This window comes from Notamacropus eugenii, chromosome 5, assembly GCF_028372415.1.
Source record: "Notamacropus eugenii isolate mMacEug1 chromosome 5, mMacEug1.pri_v2, whole genome shotgun sequence".
Taxonomy (NCBI): Eukaryota; Metazoa; Chordata; class Mammalia; order Diprotodontia; family Macropodidae; genus Notamacropus; species Notamacropus eugenii.
This window is the reverse complement of record NC_092876.1, coordinates 110,724,597-110,750,978: the sequence shown is the minus strand read 5'-3', so window position 1 is coordinate 110,750,978 and position 26,382 is coordinate 110,724,597. Positions and strand designations below refer to the sequence as shown.

At 37.2% G+C, this 26,382-nt stretch overlaps 1 protein-coding gene across 10 annotated transcripts in view; it reads right to left on the bottom strand.

Moving 5' to 3' along the window:
• Window positions 1-26,382, bottom strand: part of LCP1 (lymphocyte cytosolic protein 1) — a 105,542-nt gene that overhangs the window by 28,458 nt on the left and 50,702 nt on the right. For 8 of the 10 annotated variants that reach the window (XM_072610585.1, XM_072610582.1, XM_072610587.1 and 5 more), the window contains 4 exons: window positions 4,961-5,047; window positions 3,851-4,014; window positions 3,262-3,391; window positions 2,644-2,776 (listed from right to left, as the gene is read on the bottom strand). In XM_072610585.1, coding sequence (XP_072466686.1) covers window positions 2,644-2,776; window positions 3,262-3,391; window positions 3,851-4,014; window positions 4,961-5,024 — 491 coding nt within the window. In that variant the 5' untranslated portion in view covers window positions 5,025-5,047. Of the gene's footprint in view, window positions 1-2,643; window positions 2,777-3,261; window positions 3,392-3,850; window positions 4,015-4,960; window positions 5,048-12,536; window positions 12,638-14,560; window positions 14,580-26,382 lie in introns of those variants that run through there. The other 2 variants (XM_072610590.1, XM_072610586.1) reach the window with 2 other exon arrangements.

Below are 26,382 nucleotides of genomic sequence, written 5' to 3'. Positions count from 1 at the left end.
ATTTATAGGATGAAAGAAACAAGTACTAGAAAATATAGAGTGCTAGATCTGGAATAAGGAAATCTGTATTTGAATTCTTCCTCAAACTTGCGGTGTGACCATGTACGAATAAATCAGTTAATCTCTAAGTCTCAGTTTCTCATATGTAAGATGGGGATATTTATACTGCCTGCCTCACCAGGTTGTTCCAAGAAAATTAAACTTGAGTTGTTTTTCTAAGAAAAGCAGGATGGTATAGTAGAAAAAGAATATTGGACCCGGGTTCAATTCCTACCTCTGTTAATTATCACCTTTTTGTTCTTGGGCAAGTCAGTTAATTGCTTTGTAATTCAACTTCCCTATCTATAAAATGGGGATAGTAATAGTTCACTACCTATTTGACATGATTTTTCTAAGAAAAATGAGTTGTAAACTTTAAAGCTCATATATATTTAGTTGTAATTATTGTTATTATTGTTAATAATAATTAATTCACTGGAGTTGCTAATAACTAAATATTTGATAATCACTGTGGAGAAAAATAGAAGATCCCTCAGGTCTGAGAACTTGTTTTACTCTGAAGCTATACAACAAAAAATTATTCTTACTTAAGGGGGGCAAAATTTGGCATTAACAATATTTTTCAAGGAAAAACACTATCTGGCTGAAAGTTGTTTCCCGTCACCATACTTCTAATGTTAAAACAGTCTTTCAGGCAAGAAAGCATAAAATTATTTAATATTATCATTAACAATGATAGCTGGCTATTCTATGGCAAAGTGCTTTACAAATGTAATTTCATTTTACCTTCATAACAATCCCAGGAGGTAAGTGCTATTATTATCCCCATTTTACACATGAAGAAACTGAAGCAAAGAGAGGTTACATGACTTGGCCAGGTTGGCACAGCTAATAATTGTCTGAGGTCAAATTCGAACTCAGGTATTCCTGACTCCAAGTAATAATTAGCAGTAATAATGATGGTTAGTGTTTATACAGCATTTTAGGATTTGCAAAGCACTTTACATACCTTATCTGATCTGATCTCAAAACAAGAAAGTGAGGTAAATATTGCTACAGGTAAATACTGCTCCCATTTTATAGATGCCCAGTACAGGTTAGAGATGCCTGAAGGATGTATCACGGTGCTGATGTCCCATACAACAACGAGGTTTAGATCAACTTCACTTTGAGTAAATTCATTTCATTGATTCATTTTCACACGTTTATTAAAATATTAGTGACCTGATGTGAATATTCACACATCATATCGGATATTTGACAATTGCTTACAAAACACAATCTTCTGTAAAGATGTAATCTACAAAAATATTTTCAGATATCCCCTTTTGGGTAAGCAAGAAATGTTCTTTTGATTAGATAAGGTTCTTGAGAACTTTTATATTTCCAAAAAATTATTTGCTGAGTAAAACTAGTGACAAGAATACCATTTTTATGCAAAAACACACAAAACACACACAGTCACTCTCTCCCTACACACAACCCATAGTGATTTTGGCAGCTTTACATTGTACAGGTTTTTAGCTATAGTCCCACCACTTTCCTAAAATAGCACAAAGGCCAAATCATGAAGGATTTTAAATGCCAATTTCTCTGTCTGCCTCTTGGCCTTCTCTATAACCATGCTCAGCGTAGTAGAGACTTCCACAGTTTCCCCAATCTCCACCAAGCAAGAAGAGGAGTATGGGGGATGGAATAGTTATAGAGATATGACTAAAGGCTCTGATTAAAGGGTTTGGGTAAAAGTATACTCCCATATTTGATGACAGTGGTCTCAATCTATCTAACACAAGACTGCTTTATCCTTTTCCCTCTTCAATCTGAATTTCCACAATAACTACAGAGGGACTCCATACCCTTACTTCCAAAGAACAGAGGCCTAATTAGAACTTAACTAGACAAGTAAGCCCTAGAGAAGCCTACTAGACTACTGCTAGGATGGTCCTGTAATGGCCGTAATAGCAGCTCTAGGAAAGAATTGTTGTGAATCAGCATGACAGGCAAATAGTCAATTATGTGCTAGGATAAACTGCCCATACTTTGGGGATTACTGCTTTCTCTCAAGTAGCTTGATAAACCTTTTCCTCTAAATTCATGTAGAGGTCATGTGCCCATGAATGTACAACACAAAAATCTTCTTTTTGCCACAAGGTTGAGTTCCTTAACTCTGATGACAGGATACATTCAAGGTTAAGGGAAGCAATGTGCAAATGACTCAGTCAAAATTCCTATTTTATATTGCTATTGTACCAATATCAGGGAATGTTTAGATGACCCAAAGTAGCATATTATCTACAAATTGTTATGCTTTGGCCACGGAATCCATCATGTCTTTTTTTTTCCACAATGAATTTACCTTCTTAACTGTATTTGGTTTAGGCTTTTATTAAAATAGTTTGGACCCTCTGAGCTAGCAACCAATGACTAGGGAAAAGGAATCACTAGAGGGCTCTGCTATCAGGAAACTGCCAGGCATGGAGTTAAAATAGCATCAAGTTTACCCCATAAACTAAAAAACACTATAAACTTATACATTCACATATATGTTGTATACTTATGTATATGTATGTACGTACATGTATGTTTGTGCATGTATATAATTATATGGACACTTTTAGAAACCAATGCGGAAGTACTATTTACCATAGGACAATGCCATCTCCAACAGCGGTAAAGAGGTCATCTGTATTTGGATCCATAGGGAGGACGTGCTTACAATCAGGATCATTTTCCAGGGCTTTGTTTACCCAGTTAACAAAGGCATATTTTTCTTCCTCTGTAAGTCAATGGTTACAATTATCCATTTGCAAAACCATACTCCAATATAAACAGCAAAGTTCATTCTGGTCTCAGAATCTCAGAGATGGAATAAATCTTCTAAGTTCTTCTAGTCCATCCCCCTGTTACATTCCAAAACCTTCAGTGCCTTTTGTAAATAGAATTGTGTTTACTCAAAGTCACAAAACACTCTAAAAATAGACTTGAAGGCAGACAGAGATATTCAATAAGAACATCTAGCAAGAGGAAATAAATGTTGCTTCTGCTGCAGGAGAAGAAATATGGTCTAATGCCTATAGAAGGAACCTTAGGGGCGCTGCTCCTAGTCTTCCACGGTGCTGTGTGGTTATGGGTAAGCCACTCAGATTCTCTGTGCTTCTTTCTAATCATCCCCAAAATAGGTTAATTCATGGGGGATTTTGAGGTAAAATAGATATTAGTGACGTAACCTTTCTCTTCTGTTAGTAGGCATTATGAATTTACCTGAATAGGAATGCTGTGTCCCAACACTGGATTGCTCTGAAGTCCCACCAATAGCACAAATCCCTTCTTTTTTATTAATGGCTTTTCTGAAGGTCTTGGCAACTTCTGTGCTTTTTAATCCATGAAACACCTGTGAAAACAGCATGCCTTTAGAGAAGTTCAAGACTTAACCAGGAAACTTTGGAAAAAGAAGAGAGTATTGCCATAGTATGAGAACCATATTTGTTCTAGCCACATACTAAAAACCCTCCACTAAAGTCCTATTCTGATGGCTCATGGCGGTATGAAATAACCCTGAGTTCTTGAAGGCACTACCAAGTGGAGTAGAATCTTGTAGGTTCTGTCAAGCTGGTAAGGTTCATGCAAAGATCACTAGCCAAATGCAGAAAGGCTCATCACCAGAAGATCAGGTACCAAACTTCTGAACTTCTTTTACCATAACAAGCCATGAAAACTTACTACCAAGGTATGAAGGAATCTCTTGATCAAGAAAGTACTGCACTAATGATCTCATAGATCCTTGAGATATCAGAGTATTAAATGCTCTATCCTGAAAATGTCATTCCACATCTTTTATTTTCATACTCACTGAGATAAACTCATCAAAGCTGATCCGGCCATCATGGTTTAGATCTCCAGTTGCCATCAGATTCTCAGTGATTTCCCTTATTCTGTACCCAGGCAAGGGTAAGCAAGCTGCCTTGAACAAGTCATTCAGTTCATTGCAGCTGATGTACCCATTGCCATCTGTATCTGTAAATAATAAGTAATAAACATATTAGTAGTTGTAGTGGTAACCCATTATCATTACCAAGCACCTTACATGCATTACCTCACCAAGTCTCATGAAGAGCCTGTGAAAGCTGATTAGGTTGTTATTATGTTTCCCCCATTGACTCGCCCAAAATTACACAGATAAAAAGTGGTAAAGCTGGCAATCAATCTCAGGTATTCTGATGCCAAATTTAGGGCTCTTTCCATTATACAATGCTGTCTCACATCTGTTCAATGGCCATTAAGCCAGGAATGCTGGGTATGTCAGATAGGATGGATGGGAAGTAAGGAATAGCAGGGTGGTGAAGACAATGACCCCAGGATCTGGGGCAGCCCCATAAAAAGGCTCAACAAAACACTGCAGCTATCACTCAAATGATATATTATACTGTCACTCAAGAAGGTACCATGCTAGACACTTCTGGGAGATGAGGGAATAGGTCCTAGCTTCAGGGTGAGGAAGCTGAAACCCTAACAGTCAGACGTGAGAGTTCTGGCAGAAGAGATCTAGAACTAAGAAGAAAATAGTCAACCAAAGGCATTTTTTTCAAAGTGGAATGGAATACAAAGTGATTGTTATTAGGAAGAAGAGAAAAATGGGTAAAAGAGAATGGATGTCAGTAATAGAAAGTCAGGAGAAACAAGGGTAACAACAAAGCTAAGTAAGGGCTGAAAGAAACAAGAGTTGGGAGACTTCTCAGGTCAGGAATGGATAGAGAGAAGAGGAAGAATGTTAGGTTGGGCAGAGGGAAATAAAATATAATCTCTTCTTGGGAACTGGCATCTTCAGCCCCTTCTAACCATTCCCACAGCTTGTTTTCTGAGCTCTTCTACTGTCCCCACATTTCATCATTTTGATGAAGCTGTGCTAAGGTAATTGAGTAGAGGGAATTATTAAGCAATATTAGACCTCAATGCTACTCACCAACTTTGGAGAAAGCTTCTCTGAGGTCTGCCATTTCTTCATCAGACACTGAACTTCTGGCCATTTTTGCTGTTTTGAGTAATCAACCTACAAAAATAAACAAAACACCATACATGTTATATGCATACACATACATATACACACATATATACAACATATATGTAACACATATATAACATTGTAATATATAAAAATATGTGTCAAGGGATATATATGATCACTTATAAAGCATCATGTTCCACCTTTACCCTCACACTGGAGCCTTTCAGTTTTGCAAAGGCAATTGGCTCAACATCAGAAACTCTCATCACATGTCTGGGATGAGAGCTTATCTGCACTTGATAATACCCTTACCCAACTATGTACTATTAAGCCTAACTTTAGGAAGAAGGAACAGAATGAAATAAATAAAAGGTAAGAATATTATTTCTGGCATTTGTTTTATTCTCTTATTCCATCTACAAATTATACTCTCATTTTTCACCCTGTAGTATCACAATTGATTCTAAACATCATCAATGACAATACCAGAAAGTGAATAGTGAAAGTGTTGCCACATACAAGCAGCAACTTTATCCTTTTGTTTTACTGTTACCCAGATATCATACAACATAAAAAGAAATGTTGTTACAACCTCAAAATTTCCATATCCAGATTTAGGTTTGCTTATTTTTAAATAATTATTATTTTAGATGCTTAATATGGGATTGTTGTCCTTAAACTATTATAGATTTTGCTTCATTACCATGTAATATATATGTACACATATTACATTTAGAAACACTATTCTGTTTTCTGAAGTCAATTAAATTAAAACTATGAGTTCATGATGCACACTTATCCATCTCTAACCTACTTATTTTGATATCCCCCAAATATATCACTCATATTTTATCACTTGATCAGTAATCTCTATATGTTTTCCTTTTAAATGTAATGACTCTGTAACTTCAAAAGTTTTGAAACCTCTGTTCTGTGAGACACAGGTTGATTTAACAAGTAGCTATTAAGCTACTTCTGAGAGATACAAAGGGATACAAAGAAGAACAAGATACAGTTCCTGCCCAAAGATATAATAAAGAATATAAGGCATGTAAACAATACATTTAATAAAAGATGATATGTGAAAAGTCGATTCTTGTTAGGTTTGTGTCCAATTAGCATTTTTCTTTGAGGAGCTGTTTGTAGATGTTTTCACATTGTTATCTTCTTCTGAGTTTATATCTAGGTCTTAACTCTTACCTCTCCCTCATCCATAATATCCAAGGAGTTGTAAAATATTATTGATTCTAATTCCATAATATCTCTAGTATGCATTCCCTTCTATCCATTGGAATAACCATTACCTTATCATCACTGGCCTACTACAATAGCCAGCTAATTCATCTCCCTAATTCCCAATCTCTTCCTTCTCTAATCCATTCTTCATCCATGAAAAAACCATCCTCCTAAAAAGGACAGGTCTTATGTCACTCTCTATTTAAAAATCTTTAGGGGTTCTACAAACTTCTCAAACTGGCATTTAAAGCCCTCTACAATCTTCACTCTGTTTACCTTTTCAGACTTATTTCATAATACTCCCCTTGACATTCGACGGTCTAGACAAACAAGCTTATTAGCTGTTACCTGAACTCTACGTAACATATTCTATTTCCACCACTTTACATCAGTTATGCCCAGGCTGGAATGCATTCTCTTCTCACCTCCAAACCTTAGAATGACACACTTCCTTCAAGAGTTAAGAAGATCAAATCAGGTAATGAGAAGAAATTTGAACTTAAGAAACCCATCAATTTCAGGGACAGAAAGAAAAAGGAAATGAGTAGAAATAAGTTTAAGGGAGGAGTAACTTAATGTAAGTCTAGGTTAAGAATATTATTTCACCTTGATGGGACCCAAATGAAAACATATTATCTTGAGAGAGTAGCTTCTAACCATCAGGATGAGAAATGAATCATAGAATGTCATAACTGGCAGTGACCATAGATATAATTTAGTTCAATACCACCCCACTCCACTTCGTTTTACAGACAAGGAAATTGAGTCCAAAGAAGAAGCAGCTTGCAATAGGTTCCAAGTCTCAAGGAAATGCTAAGCTACGGTTTATAAATGTACCTACTGCTGAGGAAAGCAGGGTAAGAATTGGATTTACCATTAAATGATCCATTACATTTCATAAAAAGTATCTGTCATCTAAATAAACTGAATGTGCAAATGACATAGTTTTCAAGAAGCAGGAAGTGGAAGTAATTAAATTGAATATCTTTAGATGAGGTCATCTTTAAGAAACGCATCAATAGAGCCAGCAACAAACTTTAGGCACTATACATAATATCATTATTGTGCTTACCTGGAAAAGTGGGTTCTATGAAAATCACCCTCATTTAAAGGTACAGGAAATGACAACGTCATTAAGACCAAACAGGTTAGCCCACGAGGTTACCAATGTATGCACTGCTGGCACAACAGGTTAGTAACAAATTACGGGAAGAAATTCAAAAGAATAGGAAAGAAGGTTCAAGGCATTTGGTGATGGGAAGGAGGAGATGATGAGACAGGTTCCCTTTGAATCAATGTGGTCTGTTATTCTTGCCTTGTCTCTCCACTTTTATGAAAGAAACTTCTATGTTCTGGCCAGAACCCAGTTTTAAGATCTGCAGCAAATTAGTGGGGAAGTTTGGAACCAAATTCTGAAATTCAGCCCACAGGATAAATTCTAAGGGCAAAAATCTTGAATCACTTATCTAAGTCAGGTTTGATGATACTTGTGTGCAGATTCCATTTAATTAAGCTAATAGCTGTGATATTCTAAAACATTTAGCCAGAGAGTATACATAGCAACTTTTTAAAATTACACAATTTTAAAAAGAGTATTTAGAAATATTAATAACACAAAAATAGCAAAGAGTAGTAAGGTTTATTCATCTATTTCATAGCTCTAGGAGTCTATAATTCTAGTTAATCTAAATAGGTTTTGAGGCTAAAGATCAACAAATTTGGGATCAAGAGGGGAAGAAAAGTTAAAAGAAACAGGGCTTACACAAAAGATATCTGATGTTTCTAGTTCCCTAAAGTCTGAAATTGTTCATTGTTTTAAAGAGATCTTACCTGTTATGGAAAAGAGGAAGAGAAATATCACAAGATAATTGTAAAAATGTAAACTTTATTTTCAATAAGTAGTTTGTAAATAAAATAGTTTAAGACAAAAAATGTTAGAGGTTGGTACCTATGCAGAGAACAGGATGTGAAAAGGAAAGTGATCAAGGAATTAAAGAGGGAACAAATAAAAATATTTCTGAAATAAGTTTCTGCAGTTGTTGTTGAGATTGTGTATTTTGGTGATCATTCCTTCATTTTAGGTTGCTTGAATAATGTCATTAGCTGGTCAATTATCAGGTAGGCATACTTCTCCCACAATGTGGCTCAGAGGTCAAATTTCAAGTTCTTATACAAATTCAGTGGGAATTCTGGGAGAAATTACTCAATTTCATTTAAGAAACATGTAATACGTAACGACAATATGTCTAGAGTAGCTAAAGAGAGTGACTACAAGAAAAATCACTGTTACAAAAGATATGATTTTAGTTGTCAGATTAAGTCAATGAGTATTTATTAAATACCTACTATGTGCCAAGCACTGTGCTAAAAGTTGAGGATATAAGGAAAGACAAAATTATTGAAAAAAATATAAGTTCCTGTTCTCAAGGAGCTCACAGTCTATTGGGAGAGACAATATGTAAGTGACTATGTACTAAGAAGATATATACAAGATAAACTGTAGATAATCACAGAGGGAAGGTGCTAACATTAAGGAGAAAGAGGAAAAGTTTGTAGAAGGTGAGATTTTAGCTGAGACTTGCAGGGAGACAAGGGAGTCAGAAGATGGAGAGAAAGAATTCTAGGCATAGGGGACAGCCCATGGAGAGATGTGTCTTGTGGGGAAAAAAAAGTCTAGAGACCCTTGTCAATGGATCAGAGAGTATGTGGAAGGTATTAAAGTGTAAGAAGACTGCAAAAGGTGGTGATGGGGTGGAGGGCTATGAATGTCAAATGATTTTACATTTGATACTGAAGGTTCTGGGGAGCCACTGAAGTTTATTGAGTTGAGGGGTGAAATAGCCAGATGGCTTTAGAAAGATCAATTTGACAGCTGAGTGGAGGATGGACTGGAGTGGGGAGAGACTTGAGGCAAGGAGACCAATCAGCAGGTTACTGAAATAGTCCAGGCATAAAGTGCCTGCACCATTATAGTGGCAATGTCAAAGGAGAGAAGGGAACATTCAAGAGATGTTGCAAAGGTAAAATCAACAAGCTTTGGCTATTGATTGGATGAAAAAGATTGAAGAGTTGAGGATAGTACCTAGATTTAGATCCCGGGTAAATGGGAGAATGGAGGTCTCTTCAAAAGTAATAGGCAAGTTCAGAAGAGGGGAGGTTTGGGAAAGAAACATAATGAGTTCAGTGGTGTGAGTATATTCTCCACTAAAACAGATTGCAAGTCCTCCATCCCTTAGTAGATGGGTTCATGAATTATTTTGACCCCCTGAAAATCATTCGAGGTCCAACATTTCATTTGGTGATAAATTTCTCCGCACCTCTTTACACAAAATGTTTGCAGACTTTAGAGCACTATAGAAAGATGATTCATGTGAATTCTCATACTGTTTTGATGTGTTGGTTAGTTTTGTAAGATTTTTTTGGTTATTTTTTTCTCCTTTTTATTCTCTGGAATAAGAGATAACTCTCAAGAGTGGATGAGGGGTGGGATACATTGGAGAATGTAAATATAGATATATTGGAGAATATAGATACAAAAACAAAATCTGTCAATAAAATTAATTTTAAAAAATAAACACTAACCTTGAGGATGAACCCAGAGAGACTGGGATGACACCGAATATCAGAGGTGATGGGTGAACATGCCCCATCTAATTCTGGCTGAACATTCCCTCCCCAAAGGGTTCCCTAATATCAAATAAGGGTCAGTATAGACTTGGGGCTCACCTAGTATGGGTCTTTCTAAAGAAGTCCCAAAGCATCCACAAACCCTAATGTGTCCCAGACTACCTGGGCTACCTGGGATAAGGCATGTATACAGGAAACAAGAGTAACAGTAAGTGGGCCAACTCACCTCTGTTCCATTTAGAATGAAAAAAACAATCACCCGCAGAGCGTGGGATCTGATAGCCTCCTCTGTTACCACACACTTGTTTGGGAAATACCAATCTAGTCCACTCCCTGCTTCCAGGCACTCAAACTGTCCCAGAAAGAGAGTTCTCTACCATTTTATTAAAATTTTCTAAATAAGGAAATGTTACATCCTCCCTTGGTAATATATCTCAGTGTATCACATCCCTAGTGTGTAACCTAAATTCTTTCTAATGCAACTAAAACTTATCTTCTCTTGTGCTTTTCTGAGTGGAACAATAGAATGTGTTTTCTGTAATTCAAACAAAAATCCATCATATACCTGAATATTGTCACTGTTTCCCCTCTCTTTTCTTGGCTAAATAAAATCAGTTTCTTTAGTCTCTTGTTTTATTCTATTTAAAAAATGCCTAATCCAAGTCAACTATGTCTTTAGCTCCAGGAGTGGAACATGCCTGAGTCTCTGGACTTTCTCCAGAATGTCAAAGCCCCTTCACCTGAAAGGTTACTTCAGCCCTGGACCTCTTACACTGCAAGTACATCGCCCCTGAAGCCCCTTCCCCTGATTGGCTGATGCCTCCTAGAACTTCCATTTTAAGGAAACCATTTGGGCCTACCATTTATTATTTCCTCTTCTGGCTTTCTCTACAACGTGTCAGTATTAGTACCTTTGCTCCCTTTCTCACCCATCAGCTTCCTTTTATATGTTTTCTTCCCCCATGTAAGTACCTTGAGAGACCTGTATTCTTAGAACTTAGGATAACACGTGGTAAGTGCTTCCTACATGCTTGTTGACTTGACCACTCTAGATTTTCCATCAAGTACTTTTAAGAGCACTTATTAATAAACATTAAAACTAAACCATATCTTCTAAAAAAGAATGAAAATTTGATTATAAAATAATTACCTCACAGTTTCTCCATATTCCGGGGATACATATGGACATAATGTGCACTACAAGTATTTAACTATGTGATAAGGGTGGACTGGGGTGGAGGGGAGGAGATGCAATCATTGAAGTATGCAAAGATAAATCAAGTAGCCATGCAGAAACTCATATCTGGGGGCAAAAAAATATATATATTTTCTATGCTCATCCTTGCTGAATTATGAGTAATAAGGCCCCACAGCCTCTGGTTTCTACCAATAACAACTTTTAAAAGCTCACTGAAATCTTGGGACAAGTTTGGAAATCTCTTAGCTCTTGTTAACTTGAGGTTAAACCTTAACACTTCTCTATTTTATGAGATTCAGTTCTATAACAAATATATAATAAGGCACTATAGGGAAAGAGGGCCAAAGATAATAGCTAATAATAATAGCTAACATTTGTATAGTGCCTACTATGTGTCAAGCACGGTGCTAAGCCCCTTGTAAATATTATCTCAATTGATCCTCATAACCACCCTGGGAGGTAGGTGTTATTATTCAGAATTATTAAGTATCTGAGGCTGGATTTGAACTCAGGTCTTCCTGACTCCAGGCATGTTGTGGTCATGGAGGAAGGTCAACAGGCTTGCCAAGAAACAGCTATGACTTTTATATAAATGGATAATACAAGGCAGAGTATAATAATGATAAGGGAGTGATCCAAATAAAGTATTAAAAAGAAGTATGAAGAGCAGAGCTCAGAGAAGGCTTCATGGAGGTGGCAGCAATTAATCTCCATGCCCTACCCAGGGACCTCTTCGTTGGGTAAGGTCACATCAGCCTTGGAACTCCCAGGTCATCAGTACTCTCTGCTTCTGAAGCGTCTCTAATTGGAGGGCTGAGAGGAGAGCTTCTCACAGAAACTCCATTTAAGGAAGGCTAACCATCCTCTGATTCTCAGCTTCCTTTTGTGTGTTGTCCTCTCTTATTAGATTGTAAACTCCCTGAAAGCAAGGACAATTTTCTTTTTTGTATTTGTCTTTCCCCAGCTGAGCACAATACCTGGCAAGTAGCAGGTGCTTAATAAATATTTGTTGACTGAACTGAGCTGGGACTTGAATGAAGAGAAAGACTTTCAAGAGATGGAAATGAGGAATCAGTCAATGCCAAGTACGGAAGATGGTCTGTGCAGAGGCAAATGAGAGCAGGATAGCTGACATAGGGGAACAGCTAATCAAGTGAGTGTAGAGGAGCAATAAACGAGGTTGGAAAGGTAACTAGACTGCAGAGGGGTTAAACCCTAGCCTAGCTAACACTTCAAGCTCCCTCTTTGCCATCCTTTTGCCAATACAGAAAAGATTTTTCATCTTCATCCCACTCCTGCCCCCCAAAAGGAGGGTAAAAAGCACCTGTAAAAGGAAGACCAGTTTATGAGTTTATGAGGAATTAAACAATTACAACAACTGATTGCTTTGGTGATTTGGTCTAAAAAAGAGGGTGCACGTGCACTGAGGTGAGATATGTACTGCAATCAAACCCCAGGACTGCTTATCCTTACCTTTGGCAGCCCGATGATCTAAGTGAGGTCGGAAGAAGCAGAGACTCTGATGCCTTTTAGATGCTATTACAAGCTATGTCTCCTCCAATGTTCAGATCAGTAATGTCAACCAAAAGGGTTGTACTGGGGGAGCTGAACCCGACTGTGGAAACAGGGAGGGGGCAGTGGAGGGCGAGAAAGACACTAAAAATAGTATGAGTCTGCAGAGCACACAGGATGAGCCAGACCACATGACAGGCTTTTACGGGGGCTGCCTCCAGGAAACCACTCCACAGAGAGGGGAGACTGAGACCTGCTTCTGTACAACAAGCAGCTCTTGCATGGCCCATGTTGCCTATTCTTAGGTACAGCACTTAGGTAAACTCCATCTCGAGCTCTATCAACACCTCCCTGAGGACTGTTCTCCTCCAAGCCCCTCATCAAGTTCACAAGCATTTATTAAGAACCTGCTACGTGCTAGGCATGCTGCAATATTGCACACTATCTTTGATCCAAATGCTGTATGTGAAAGTATGTGAAAGAGGAATTCTGATTATTAGAGGCACAGATTTAGAGCTGCAACGGGAGCTTAGAGTTCAGTCAGTCCACTCCTCCCATTTTACAGATAAGGAATCCAAAGGCCCAGAGAAATATAGTGAGTTGCCTAATGTCATACAAGTAATGAGAAACAGGGCCAGAATTCAAACTCAGGACCTGCCCCTCCAAATCCAGCAGTCATTCTTCTGAGAGATTTTTTCTTCTTGGCACAGGAAAACTTCCTGCAAATTGCTTCTGTTAGTGCCTGCTTGAGGAGTGCAAGGTAATTTATGCTCTGGGCTCCTAGGTTTTGGGGAGGGCAGCCAGGAAGCTTTGAAAGTCAGAATCAACAGGTCAAGAAGAGAAGTCGTTAAAGGAAAGAGGAGCTCAAGAGCAGCTCTTCCTTTCTGGGCCTTGACCTCTGTTGACTTTTCACCAGCCATAGCTTCCTATCCCTGCAGATGGAGGAGATTATAAGGAGAGATGAAAAGTTTGTGCACTTGAGTTCAGATTCTCAACTGAGCAAGTAGCCAACTCCTCAACCTTCCAATCATCCTAGACCCCTCACTTTCTCTCACCTCAGATGTCCAATCCATTCCCAAATCTCATCAACTCTATATCCACACCTACCTCATTGGTTTCCTCTTTACTTAAAAAGCTTTACCTTAATACACGCCCTCATCATCTCTACACAGTACTAGCACAATGGCCTACAAAGTGGTACCTGTGCTTCAAGATTCTCCCCTCCCCTTTTCCATATATTCAAAATTTTTCATTTAATTTCATATCAAAATTGTCCCCTAGTTGCCAAAGTGATTTTCTTAAAGTACAGGTCGAACCAGAAGCTCCATATAATTTTTGTCTTTTCATCTTTATCAAAGCCTTGTTTATCATAACAGAGTGGGGTAACACATAGCTAGAAAGTGCCTAATGTGAAAAAAGGCCTAGAGGTTCTAGAGGACCACAAACTCAGTACGAGCCAGCAGAGTGATGAGACAATCTAGACACTAGATGGAGCAGTGGATAAAGAGTTGGATTTGGCATCAAGAAGATCTGAATTCAAATTTGACCTCAGACACTTAATATCTGTGTGATCCTAGGCAAGTATCATAACCCCTGTTTGCCTTAGTTTTACTTATCTATAAAAAGATGATAATAAGAGCATCTCCTGATCAGGGTCACTATGGGGATGAGATATTTGTAAAGTGCCTTGCAGATTTGAAAGTACCACATAAATGTTAACTTCCTGTTATGGATAGTCAACATCATCAAAAAAGTACTTTGATTTTAAGCTTCATTAATAAAACTCTAATACCCAAAGCAAGCGTTCTTAGCCTTTTTTTTGTCAGATCCTTTTGGCAATAGGGTGCAGCCTATGAAAACCTTGTTTTAATTCATAATCAAAGGAAATGCTAAATTTCAGTTAAAAGTGAGTAAAAATGGAGATGTAATTTTTTTTTCTCATCCAATTCATGGACCCGCTGAAATATAATGATAGAAATATATACCTTAGGTCAAGGATCCTTGGTTCAAAGGGAGAGAGATGATGGGTCTTGCTGTAAAATGCCACGGTCAGAATACATCTGTAGTAGAGTCCAATTTGAGGCAATCTATTTTAGAAGGGACATTGACAAGCTAGAGAAATGTCCAGATGAGCATAACCAGCATAGAGAGGAGGCTGAAAATATGGGAAGACTGAATGAAAGAACTGGGGATGTCTACCTTTCAAAAGAGAAGGCTGAGGATCAGAGAGCAGAGGAAAAGGTTGAAGTTACACGTGATAAGTCTTCAGATATCTCAAGTTACCAGATTCAAGAGGACAAAGATTTGTTTTACTTGTTCCTATAAAATTAGGGAGGAGTTACAGTGGCTTTGGGGTTAATATAAGGAAAAACTTCCTAATAATTAAGAGTTATCCACAAATGGAACAGGAAACAAATTTCCATTCACTGAAGATCTTAAAACAGAGATTGAATAACCCCTTGTTAGAGATGTTATAGATAGGACTTGGGATCACGATGATGAGTTCAAATCCAATCTCAGATGTTTACTAGCTGCGTGATGCTGAGCAAGTCACAACCTCTCTAGGACTCAGTTTGCTCACCTGTAAAATGAGACAGTTAGACTCAATGGTCCTTAAGGTCTCTGACAGCTCTAAATTTATGTTATTATATAGATTCATAATTTGGTTAGGGATATGAGGATATGAGGTCCATTCTAACTCAAACACTGTGATTCTATATAGAATTAGAAAAATGACATCCATCCCTATTGGATTTTGCAACAGAGAGAACAGTTTTGGAGATGCTTATTTTCATCTTTTCTTTAGGAGTCAGAGTGATTTTCACTATCTCCATCATATTTTTCAAGTTTATAATTTTTATTTTCCAAGTTAATAAGTTTTTAAAATTAATCTGTCTTTCCCACTAAAAATCATTTTATATATATATATATATATATATATATATATATATATATATAAAACAAATTCCCATATTAGCTATGGGCAAAAATTTATGCCTTTTTCTGCATTTTAAGTTCATCATGTCAGGAAGACAGTGGCATGTTTCATTTTCTTTCAATTGGACTCATTTACCATTCTGGTGATAAGCATTCAAAAGTCTTTCAAAGTTGTTTTTCTCTATAATGTTGCTACATTTAATATATTGCTTTCCCAGTTTTGCTGACTTCACTCTGCATCAGTTCAAAAAGATCTTCCCAGCATCCTCTAAAATTGTCCATCTCATCATTTGTTCTGGCACAAAAATATTCTATTTATTTATCCCAATTTGCTTAGAATTTCTGAAATAGAAGAGTCTCTTAGTTTCCTAAGTGGGACAACCATAAAAAGAGTTATTATATGTCTGTACGTATAGATCCTCCTCCTCTTTGATTTCTTTAGGGTACAGACCTAATAGTGACATAGCTTGGTCAAAGGGTATGTACAATTTGTTATTTTTATGAGCATAGTTCCAAATTGCTTTTCAGAACATCTGGACTAATTCACAACTCCATGAACAATGCACCTGTGTACCAGTTTTCCTACAACCCTTCCATAATCTGGCATTTTCTTCCTTTGTCATCTTTGCCAGGTCAATAAGTGTGAAGTGGAACCCAGAAGTTACTTTAATTTATATTTCTCCAATTATTAATGATTTAAAGCATTTTTATATGATTGCTGACAATTTAGATTTCTTCTTTGAAAACTGTCTATTCATATCCTTTCATCATTTACCTTTTGGGGAATTTATCTTATAAATTTGACTCCATTAATTCTATATCTTGAAAATTAGACTTTAATAGAGAATTATTCATAGAGATTTTTTCCCCTACTTGGTTTCCTTCTAATTTTTTCTGCATTAGATGTTTGTTCTAAATCTTTTTAATTTCACATAATCAAAATTGCCCATTTTATCTTGTGTGTCCTCTATTGTTTGTTTAGTCATGAAGTCTTCACCTGTTCATAAATTGGAAATTCTTCCTTGCTCCTCTAATTGTTTTATGATGTGACTTGGTATATTTAGGTCACTAATACAACTACTATAAATGTGTCCTACCACTCCTCTCCACTGATAAACTTTCACTGGAATCACCTGTTTTCTATTTTTGTTAGCATTTATACATCAACGTTGCATTCCTCTTTGGGTTGAATTTAATTCCATGAAGTGGAGAGAAAGTTGTATTATGATTCCCACTTTAGAGATAATAAATGAAGGCACGGAGAAATGAAATTGTTTTCCCCAACATCCCCAAATGAGTCTGTGGCAAATCCAGGAAGGTAAGACCTTCTCTCTCTTGCACTTAAGTTAAAATGTGAAGAATGTGAGAGCCGTTGAACATTTAAGTAGAAATGGAAAAACCTTTGGCATGAGGTTAGGTACTAAGGAGCTTATTTTTAAAAAAACTGCCAATTATTCCCATCTTGTGAGTGAATAAACAATACTTCAGTAGCAGAGTAGTATAAATATAAATTCATCTGCAAAGGGAAATCCCCATATCTCTTTCCTCTCTTCCTATATACCATTTCAATATCCTTTAAAAAAAATCCCTTCATCATGTATCCTGGGGATCTCATTCTATGAAATTTCTATTTTCTATGCATTCTGGAGGCTGTATGAACAGTAGTTAAATCTATGACAGAATTCAACCTTCCTTTTCACAGTCTAGTAGACCAAGATAAACGCCATCTTGTGTACTTTGTAAGCCCCATATGAACAATAATGTTCACAGCCTTACTTAAGAAATTATGCTCTGTGTACATACATGTGTGCATATATGTGCACATACATGTGTGTGCATATACGTTGTGTGAAGACATGTATGCACATCTGTATGTATGTATATCCTATATCAGATTGTTTGCCTTGTTGGGGAGAAGGGAGGGAGAAAAATGTGGAATTCAGAATCTTGCAAAAATGAATGTTGAAAACTATCTTTACATGTAATTGGAAAAAAACATAATACATGTATAAAAAAAGAAAAGAAAAAACATGCTAACAATATGGTCAGACTCAGGGGGAAGTACTATCATTGTGACTCATGAAATAATGCATTGACTCAAATAGAAACTGCCAGGCAGCCAAACCTAACTGCTCTGGGGAGGGAGGGGAACTTGCATTTTACGGTTCCCCATAAATCATAGTAGTTACACCTTAGTTTTACCTTTGCTTTTCCCCGGTCAGTTTTTCTCCGTCCTTGTTTTATATCCCTTCTTCAGCGTTGTTGAATGCCTAATTTCTAAGAGAACTCTAAAGGGTAGTAGCGACAATTAGGACCCAACCACTTCCCCATTTTTTTTACCTGTTTTCTGTGGAGTGGTCATGGGAACCTGGCCTGATCTACTCTGAGCCCCAAATGTGGAAAGTACCTTGCAACAGCTGAGGAGATGGAGCCAGATCGTGTAAGTATGTAGAAATTCTGAGGGAAAGAACACTAAACTGGGAGTGAGGTCATCAATTCTGTCTAGAAACTTCAAAAGAAAAGTAAATTAAAACTCCAAGATGCTAGATTTATAAAAGGGGACTGTTTCATAGAGTGAGGCTTCACTGTGATAATATATTCAAAGTGCTTTGCACCTTTTAAAGCAACACGTAAACGCTAGCAATCATTAGCTATGACTCTTGGTACCCAGAAACATGGGGTACTAGTTCTGTCAGTCCTTCCAAGAGTTAACGACCATTCTCTCCTACCTGGTAATTTCCTGTATATTTGTCACATCTGAAGTTTGAATTTGAAAAGTATCCCCAAAATGAGCAATCTTTTTACATGTAAATAGTCACTATAGTTTTAAATATAATTTTCTCACTATTAAAAGAATCAGATATACTAATGTTTTAATCCACTTCTACCTCAAGGACCAAAATGAGAGGCTGTACTTTGAAGCTGTAGAATTTGTGCCAATTTGATGAGTTTCACTTTTGACTTTTAGCCCCTATATCACATTCCCTCCTTCAGAGCTGTTGGAGACCTCTCAGACACATGACTCAGGGAATCATAGCTTAGTTGGCTGATATTTACTGTCAATTGGTTGTGTTACTGAATTAAAGTGACAAAGTTTCAAGTAACCTAATGCTTACATAACTTTCTCTTAAAAGATTCGCACCAAGAAATTCTCAGGTTTTTTTGGATTGCTATACCAACTAATATGTCCCTAAGTAGTCTCTGAATCCCTTGGAAAGCCAGACCAGTAAAGATTAGAGATCACACTGGAATAAATGTTGATAAGGATTCTAGGTTGAAAGGATTGTTCAGATGTTGTTAAAAAGCACGCAAACTCAACAGGCCTAGATCTTACCCTTTTGGAATTTGTAAATAGTTTACAATCACAAAGCCATGCATATTATATAAGAACAACTCAATTAAATGTTTAGTGCTTTTTGTAAGTGGAGTGCATTCTAGGTGTTGACAGCAGTGTTAATGTTTGCAAAAGGTATCACCCTGGACCTCCCAGAGCTTACAGTCTAGTAGGGGGATATCACAGACATATATATATACATACAAACTATCATACATAATTACACATGAAGTAGACAGTAATCCCCTCCTCTCTCAGCTCAAAACCCACTAGAAGATTTTAAGCAAACAGGTGATATGACCATGTGAACTGATATGATGGTGAGCCTAGCAGCTAGGAGGAGAGATGGTAACAAGGAAAGAGTGGAGGTGGAAAGAAATGCTGCAAAGTTATAACAGTAGATCCGGTGGAATAGCAAAGACAGCCTACCCTGGGGTGAATGGTTTGTTCATTTCTTTGTAGTTTGCTCCCTTTTAATATGAGAACAGCCAGGTGAGGACAGAATGAATAAAACTTGGTGACTGACTACTCATGAGGGCTGTATGAAAAGGAAGAACCAAAGACATAAGATTCTGAAGTGGCCAAGGTCATAGACAGACATAGTGAAGAAGGAAAAGTAAATCTTGGAGTCCAGATAACACACCTGGAAATGAAAGAAACTGACAAAGTAAACAGCTTAAGTAAAAGTCATATTAAATATGTACTGAGCAAGTGATTCTGGATTGAGAGGTTTTGATAGTCTTTGGGGAAGGGGAGATAACAGAAAAGGAGGAATAAGAGAAGTCTGAAGATACTCTAAGTACAAAGAAAGAAAGTGTGACAGTCCTTTGGGAGATGGGGAAATTTAAAGAGGGACTTTCCAAAATATTTAGTATGTACTGTCATCAGCAGTGAAATCTCACATCCACTTTTTTTAAAGAAAGAGTTTAATAATGCAAACTTGTTTCCCATCTGCACTCCGCTTAAACTTGTTTTGTACATCCTATGTAACATAGCTTCTTCCATTAGGAAAATCATCCTATGATCATTCTTTTTATTACCAAGAGATTTTTTTTTCTCTGCCAAGTTCTGGTGTCAGCAATGTAGACCAACAGATAAACACCAATGGTAGAAAAAAACAGGAATCAAAATGTGCCAGACTTGAAGGCAGCAATGATGTCATCTGAACCCCAAATCTGTCTGAGGAATGACAAGTAGGTGAATCATATGTAAATTTTATGCAAGTATGATTGTGGCCCTCCCCATTTAAGGCACTTGGAAATAGATCACAGAAAAATCCTATCAGCGATGACTGGATTAGAGGATCAAGTGATGGGCACCCTGAGTACAAAGCACTGTAATTTTCCACTCTTCTCTCCAGCATGCAAATAGAAGACAGGGAAAGGCAAGTTCTCAGTGAGATTGCAGATCACATGCATAATTCATTTGTCTACTGAATTTAGTGTCTTTATGTTGTCCACACAGAAAGGTTTCTCTTTTTCCCTTTAGCTCAATCAGGCAAGAACAGGAAGAAAATAATGAGAGAAACCTTGTAGCTTGTGCAGGACTGAAAAAGAAGAATCAATGCTACCGCCACAAAACTGTGGCTTTGCTAGTTCCTCAATTTAACATTTCAGTCCTTCCTTCCGGGAGAAAAAACAACTGAAGTTCTTTAAGAACCATTCTCTTTTTAACTAGTCGGAATGACTTCATTGCCATACTATTCAAATCTTTGGCAACATCATTTTAATGCAAAAAATTCGCAGCAATAATCCTAACTTCATATGTTCTTCCATTCACACTTAAAACACATCCTTTTCCCTTTGGAAATTTTCAAGATACCTACACTTACTTATTCAGTAACAGTGATGATATTTAAAAGTACATTGATAGCCATAAGTAAAAAATGGCCTGTTTTTCCTCATGCCATAACTCCTCTGTCCCCAAATCTCACAAATGTGATTCCCACAATTAAAATCATTCTAAATGTGAATCACTAAAGTATCTCTTTCAAAGGGAAAGCCCACTGAAGATGAGTTCCATACATGGCCTCGTACGTTAACATCACTCTTAGGATCAACATCAATCAATAGGATCCAACAAGTGGAAAGGGCCTTAGAATTCCAGAAATGATGATGATAAAGAATAAATATTATACCTGAGTGAAATTTGCATATGATTATATACTTGTCATTCCATAGGCAAGTATGGAGTTAAAATTACATGAAATCACTGCTCTCATTTGACATTTCTTGATTTCTATCTTTTCTACCATTTATACCCATCTAATCATTGTCAGCTTGGAGACCAAAAGTAGTTATACTAATATTTCTTAAGGAAAACAATTATGCTTAAGTTCTGCTCAACTCAAGAGAACATATCAGCACTATGGCTCTGTGGACTTTTTTATCCAAGGAGGGTGTCCTGAAATTTGATTAATATAGGACTTGTCCCAACCAGAGAATTGAATAAAATAAGAGGGCAGGTATACTAAGTTTTGTACAGAGAGGGAGAACTGTATTTTGACTGGGCTTTGAATGAGAAGAAATTTGGGTCCAACTCAGATACGTAGACACGCAGCCACACATGCTGAACAAGTCACAATATTTTTTTTTTTTAAAGACTGGCTCTGCCTACACCACGTAGGCTAGAAATATAGGTGCTACTCATGGGTCTAATGTCACTATTGATGAGCACAAAAGTAAAAGACTTGATCTGTTTCTGATCTGGGTCAACTGGCTCTTCTTAGATAACCCCTCATTCTCCACTATGCCCATGGACTCACCAGGTTAATATCAGATTTAGTACAGACACCCAATTGGTATAGGCTGCTAAAGTTCAGAACTCCTGAGTCCAAAAGAAACAACCAGCCTCAGTCTCCCCAGTTTTGAGAGGGTGGTATAAATGAGTACTACCAACTAGTGCCCAGCAATTGGGAAGCTTGAGGATAGAAGCAAATGATGTCAAACCCAACACACTTCACTTTTTTGAGCCTCAATTTTCTCATTTCTACAATGAGGATAAAAATAATAATCTTTCTACTACTATTTCACAGAACTGTTATGAGGAAAACTGCTTTATAAACCTTAAAATACTATAATAAGAATAGAAATTCTTTTTAGGTGAAGCTAATGCTGAAGACTCACCAGAGGGCATTTACTTTGAACTGCTGCTGCTGTAAAAGTGATGAATTTGTAGCATGCAAGCCAGGCCAGAGGCAGAGAATGAACTATGAGTGATTGACCTGTTATATAATCAGCCATAGACAGCAAAATTTCAACACAGTCATAGGACTGGACAAACTGGTACCTTGGGGCTCATCTAGTCCAACCGCTTCATTTTAGTGAAGTTCCAAGAAATGATAATTTTCCCAAAGTAACAGAAGGAATAAATAGCCAGGCTGGGAGTCAAACTCGGGTCCTTTGACTAAATCCAGTCTCTTTTCAGCTTCATTATTGTGACATGAATTTTAAGGTATATACAAGGTAAAAGTCACATAACAGTGTAGTAGTGTAATTAATGCACATAAAATTAGAAAATTCTTTTTAACTGCAGGCACAAGCTAAATATATTTGTCTCATATTCTTACTCTTACTATAATACATTTTATCCAACTTTATATTGGATATCACTCTAACACTACAACAGCCACTAGATTATTAGATTCTACAGAAACCAGCACACTCAACTGCTAATTAAAGTTAAAAGGAATAACAAAATGGCAGAAAATTTACCCAGGGGCTTCTTCCCTACTGCAGCACCCCTGAATCCAGGAAACACACACAAAGAAAGATAAAAAAGTAATCTCAAGGAAGATTCTGTGGCTGAGGGGCAAAGAATACCCACCTGTTTTTCAGCTGCCTCTTACATTATCTTCCATGCCAGAGTAATTATGGAATTGTTGAGAAGAGGAACATGATCCCTACTATTGATCTACCAAAAATAATGGAGACCACAAACTGTGTAAAAGGAGAAAATTAAGGAAAGTAGCAGAGAAGTCCCACCTATGAAGCAGGGTGACTAAGAAGTCAGAACTGGGACAGTGGAAGCTTTCTGAGATCACTAAGTGAGGATTTCCCACAATTTTAAATTATAATTCATAATATTTTTACTTCTCACTTCAATATATCTAGTCCTTCTACTAAGCACTGCAGGTTTAACCTCAGTGAAACCCATTCCTACTTTAACACTCTATGTCAGGAGTGTCTGAGATGAAGAAAACGAATCACTCAGTGGCTACCCTTCCTCTACAAACTGCCTTGATAAATTTGGAAATCCCATTATTCAGAGGATCACCCAATGGTCATTCTTCTACAAACTGCTTTGATAAACTTGGCAGTTCCATTATTCAAAGGAAAGATGTCACCCACCAAGCCTATACACAAAGCCACTAAGTTCAGTAGGTTCTGCCAGAGCTTGCATTCTGTTGACCTAGCCTTCGAAAATCCAGGGTTCCTCCCCTCCACAAGAATGATAGGGGTAGGAGTGGGGAGAAGGAGGAGTGGTACTGGATTGACTTTCTCTTTCCCCATGAGCTGAAAAGAATTTAACACCATCACGTGTGACTTGAGAAAATATAGTTAAGAGAAAAAAAAATAAAAATACGTTGAACTGTTCACATCGAATGATATTATTTAGCTAAATAGCTTTGTGGCTTCCAGTTATCTATTTTTATTAGAGATATTAAAATCCATAATTTATTGAAATAGGCAAGAAAAATGGGCATCAATTAGGTTTGTCCAACCAAAAATCAGTGGAAGCATCTAGGTGATAAGGAAGTATCAGTCTAAGATTTTTGCTGTGAATTTTCCATTTTGGAGAGAATAATCCAAAATTATTATTATTGGGTTACTTAAGAGTTAATTAAATATGTCTATTTGTCCTCTGTTTTGGCAACAATAAATTAGGGATAAATAGGAAGACTTGCTTCAGTCTCTAGCAAACACAGGACAATGAGTTGTTGCAAACTGGCTACTAGTAGGAAGGTAAGGGGCAGACCAAAAACATGAGATAAGTTTTCATCATAAATTTTAAAAACAGAAAAGGAAAAAGGAAAAAGTATAAATGGGAAAAAGTATAAATGAAAATATTGCCTGTAGCTGTTTTTATTTCAAGTTATCAAAGTCATGGTCCAGAGTATATTTTAAGAGCAAATGAAATAACAGATGTGAAAGTGCTTTAAAAAAGTAAAAATAAAGAGTCCCCATGCAAAATTCTACTGCTGTCATTTTAATTTTTGTGGACTCCAACTCCATAGCAACCATTGTAGATGCTTAACAAATATTAAATTATTCAGTGAACATCTCTACCAGACATAAAAAAAAACGAATGGTGATACAGTTTATAAATGTGGCATGAAATCCCTTAACAAAACTGATTTAGGAATAATGTGTGTGTGTATGCATATATTCATATGTATGTGTTAAGGGTCTCAGTTTCATTTTTGTATGGGACCTAGCATCTTATCTGTCATTATGAGACCAAAAAGGTTCCTTCATTAATCTCAGATTTAATCTTTCAAATCACTCTAAAACCTTCAAGTCTCTCTATTCTGGAACAAGATTTTTTAAGCTAACAGGTGAATAGGTATGGTCTGAAGAGGTATCCTTTCCTTTTCCTACTTAATATTTTCTGTTCAAGCGGATGAACAAGTACAGTTGACTCTAACTTTACTGATAAAACTTGCTTAATTTCCCTACTCCCACAAAATGACTGAGATATGGGCCTTATTTTGAAAGCAATTTGACAAAAAAATCACCATAGAACATATTTTAAGGAAGAGGAATTAAACCCTTGATCAAGAACAACATTTTAGGATGCTCCTGAAGGGGCTTCTTCCACATTTCTCAATCATTATGCTGAAAACTGATGCAAACTACTAAGATCTTATTTATTCATGGCATTGTACAAAAAAATCATATAAACATGGTATGGTCCATGCCCTCAAGAAGACCCAGGAGAATCACAGCAATATCCATTGAAGTTAAAATAGAAAAAATCCTAATTCGGACTCCTGAACATATGAGATCTATCCCTTTTACAACCAAAACTTTATTTTATCCCATATAATTTTGTTTTTCCCTTGCATTTAACTTTCTCCCCCTCCCCCCTTTTTTCCCCATCTATTGGTAAAGTAAGAACATTAAATTAAAAAGGTATAGTTGAAGGAACACTTAACTGGGAGTTGGAAGACCCAGGTTTTAGTCTTCCTTCTGACACTAACTGTGGGGCCTTGGAGAAGTGTGTGGACCTCAAAATCATCTGTAAAACTGAAAGGGTTAGAACTGGATCCGAGTTCTTTTATCTGGGGCCTGTGAACTTGGATGGGAAGAACAATTACATCTTTATTTCCGCTAACCTCGAAATGAAATTTTAGCATTCCTTTCAATTATCTTAAAACATGATTTTCAGAAGGGATTCACTGACTTCCCCAGATTGCCAAAGTGACCCACAACACACACACACAAAAAGGTGAAGAACCTGTGGCCTAGAGAATATCTTCGGGGGAAACGGGCAGAAGCCATGGTGGAAACAGATGGGCCTTGTAAGTAATCGGACAGGGAGCAGATCGTGGCAAGATTACTAAGACCCTCTATGGGTGCTTCTTTCAGGCTTTTGCCATTTTGGGATTAGTTGCTTTCCTTGCCATCTTTCACAGATTTCTGTCACTTTGTGTCTTGAGACTTTCTTGATTCTTTCTCTTTAAGAAATCTTATAAGGCTTATATTTTCACATCATTGGGTGATACAAGTCAACAAAGGCTTTACACACTACCTAATGTGAAATATGACACCAACCCTCAAGGTTCAGTTATCATGTCAATGTATATGATTCCGAGATATAGAAACCCAGTCCTAACCTCTCTGCTGAATTTCATTTCCCATGACCAACCACCTTTCAGACATCTTGAACTAGAAGCCTCACAGGTATCTCAGACTCATCTTGTCCAAAACATTATCTTTCTCCCAAAACTCTTCCCTCTTCTGAACTTCCATATTACTGAAAGTAACACCAACCTCTCAGTCACACAAGTGTCAAACCCTGATATCATCTTTCACTCCTCATTCACATTCACTCTAAATGTCCAGTCTATTGCTAAATCTTGTCATTTCTACCTTCGAAATATCTTGTGTCTCCTTTCTCCCCTTTCAGAGCCAACACCCTGGTTGCAGACCCTTATTGCCTCACAACCAGGCTATTGCAATAAACTTCTGGTTAGTTTCTCCACCTCACGTCCCTACTAACTCTACTTCTATCCCCCACTCAGTTTGCCAAAGTGATTTTCTTAAAGTTCAGGTCTGATCACGCCACTCCTCCCACCCAAAGAACTCCAGTGGCTGACTATTACCTCCAGGATCAAATATAAAATCTTTTGTTTGGTATTTAAACTCTTTATAACCTGCCCTCTTTCTGTTTTGGAAGTCTTCTCAACTTTGCCCCCTTCTTTGATTGATTGGCGCTCATCTTCTTACCTTTCCTCACACTGAACATTCCATCTGCTAAACTGGTACCATTTCACTGACCATTCCCCATACTTAGAGCATTCTCCCTTTTCAT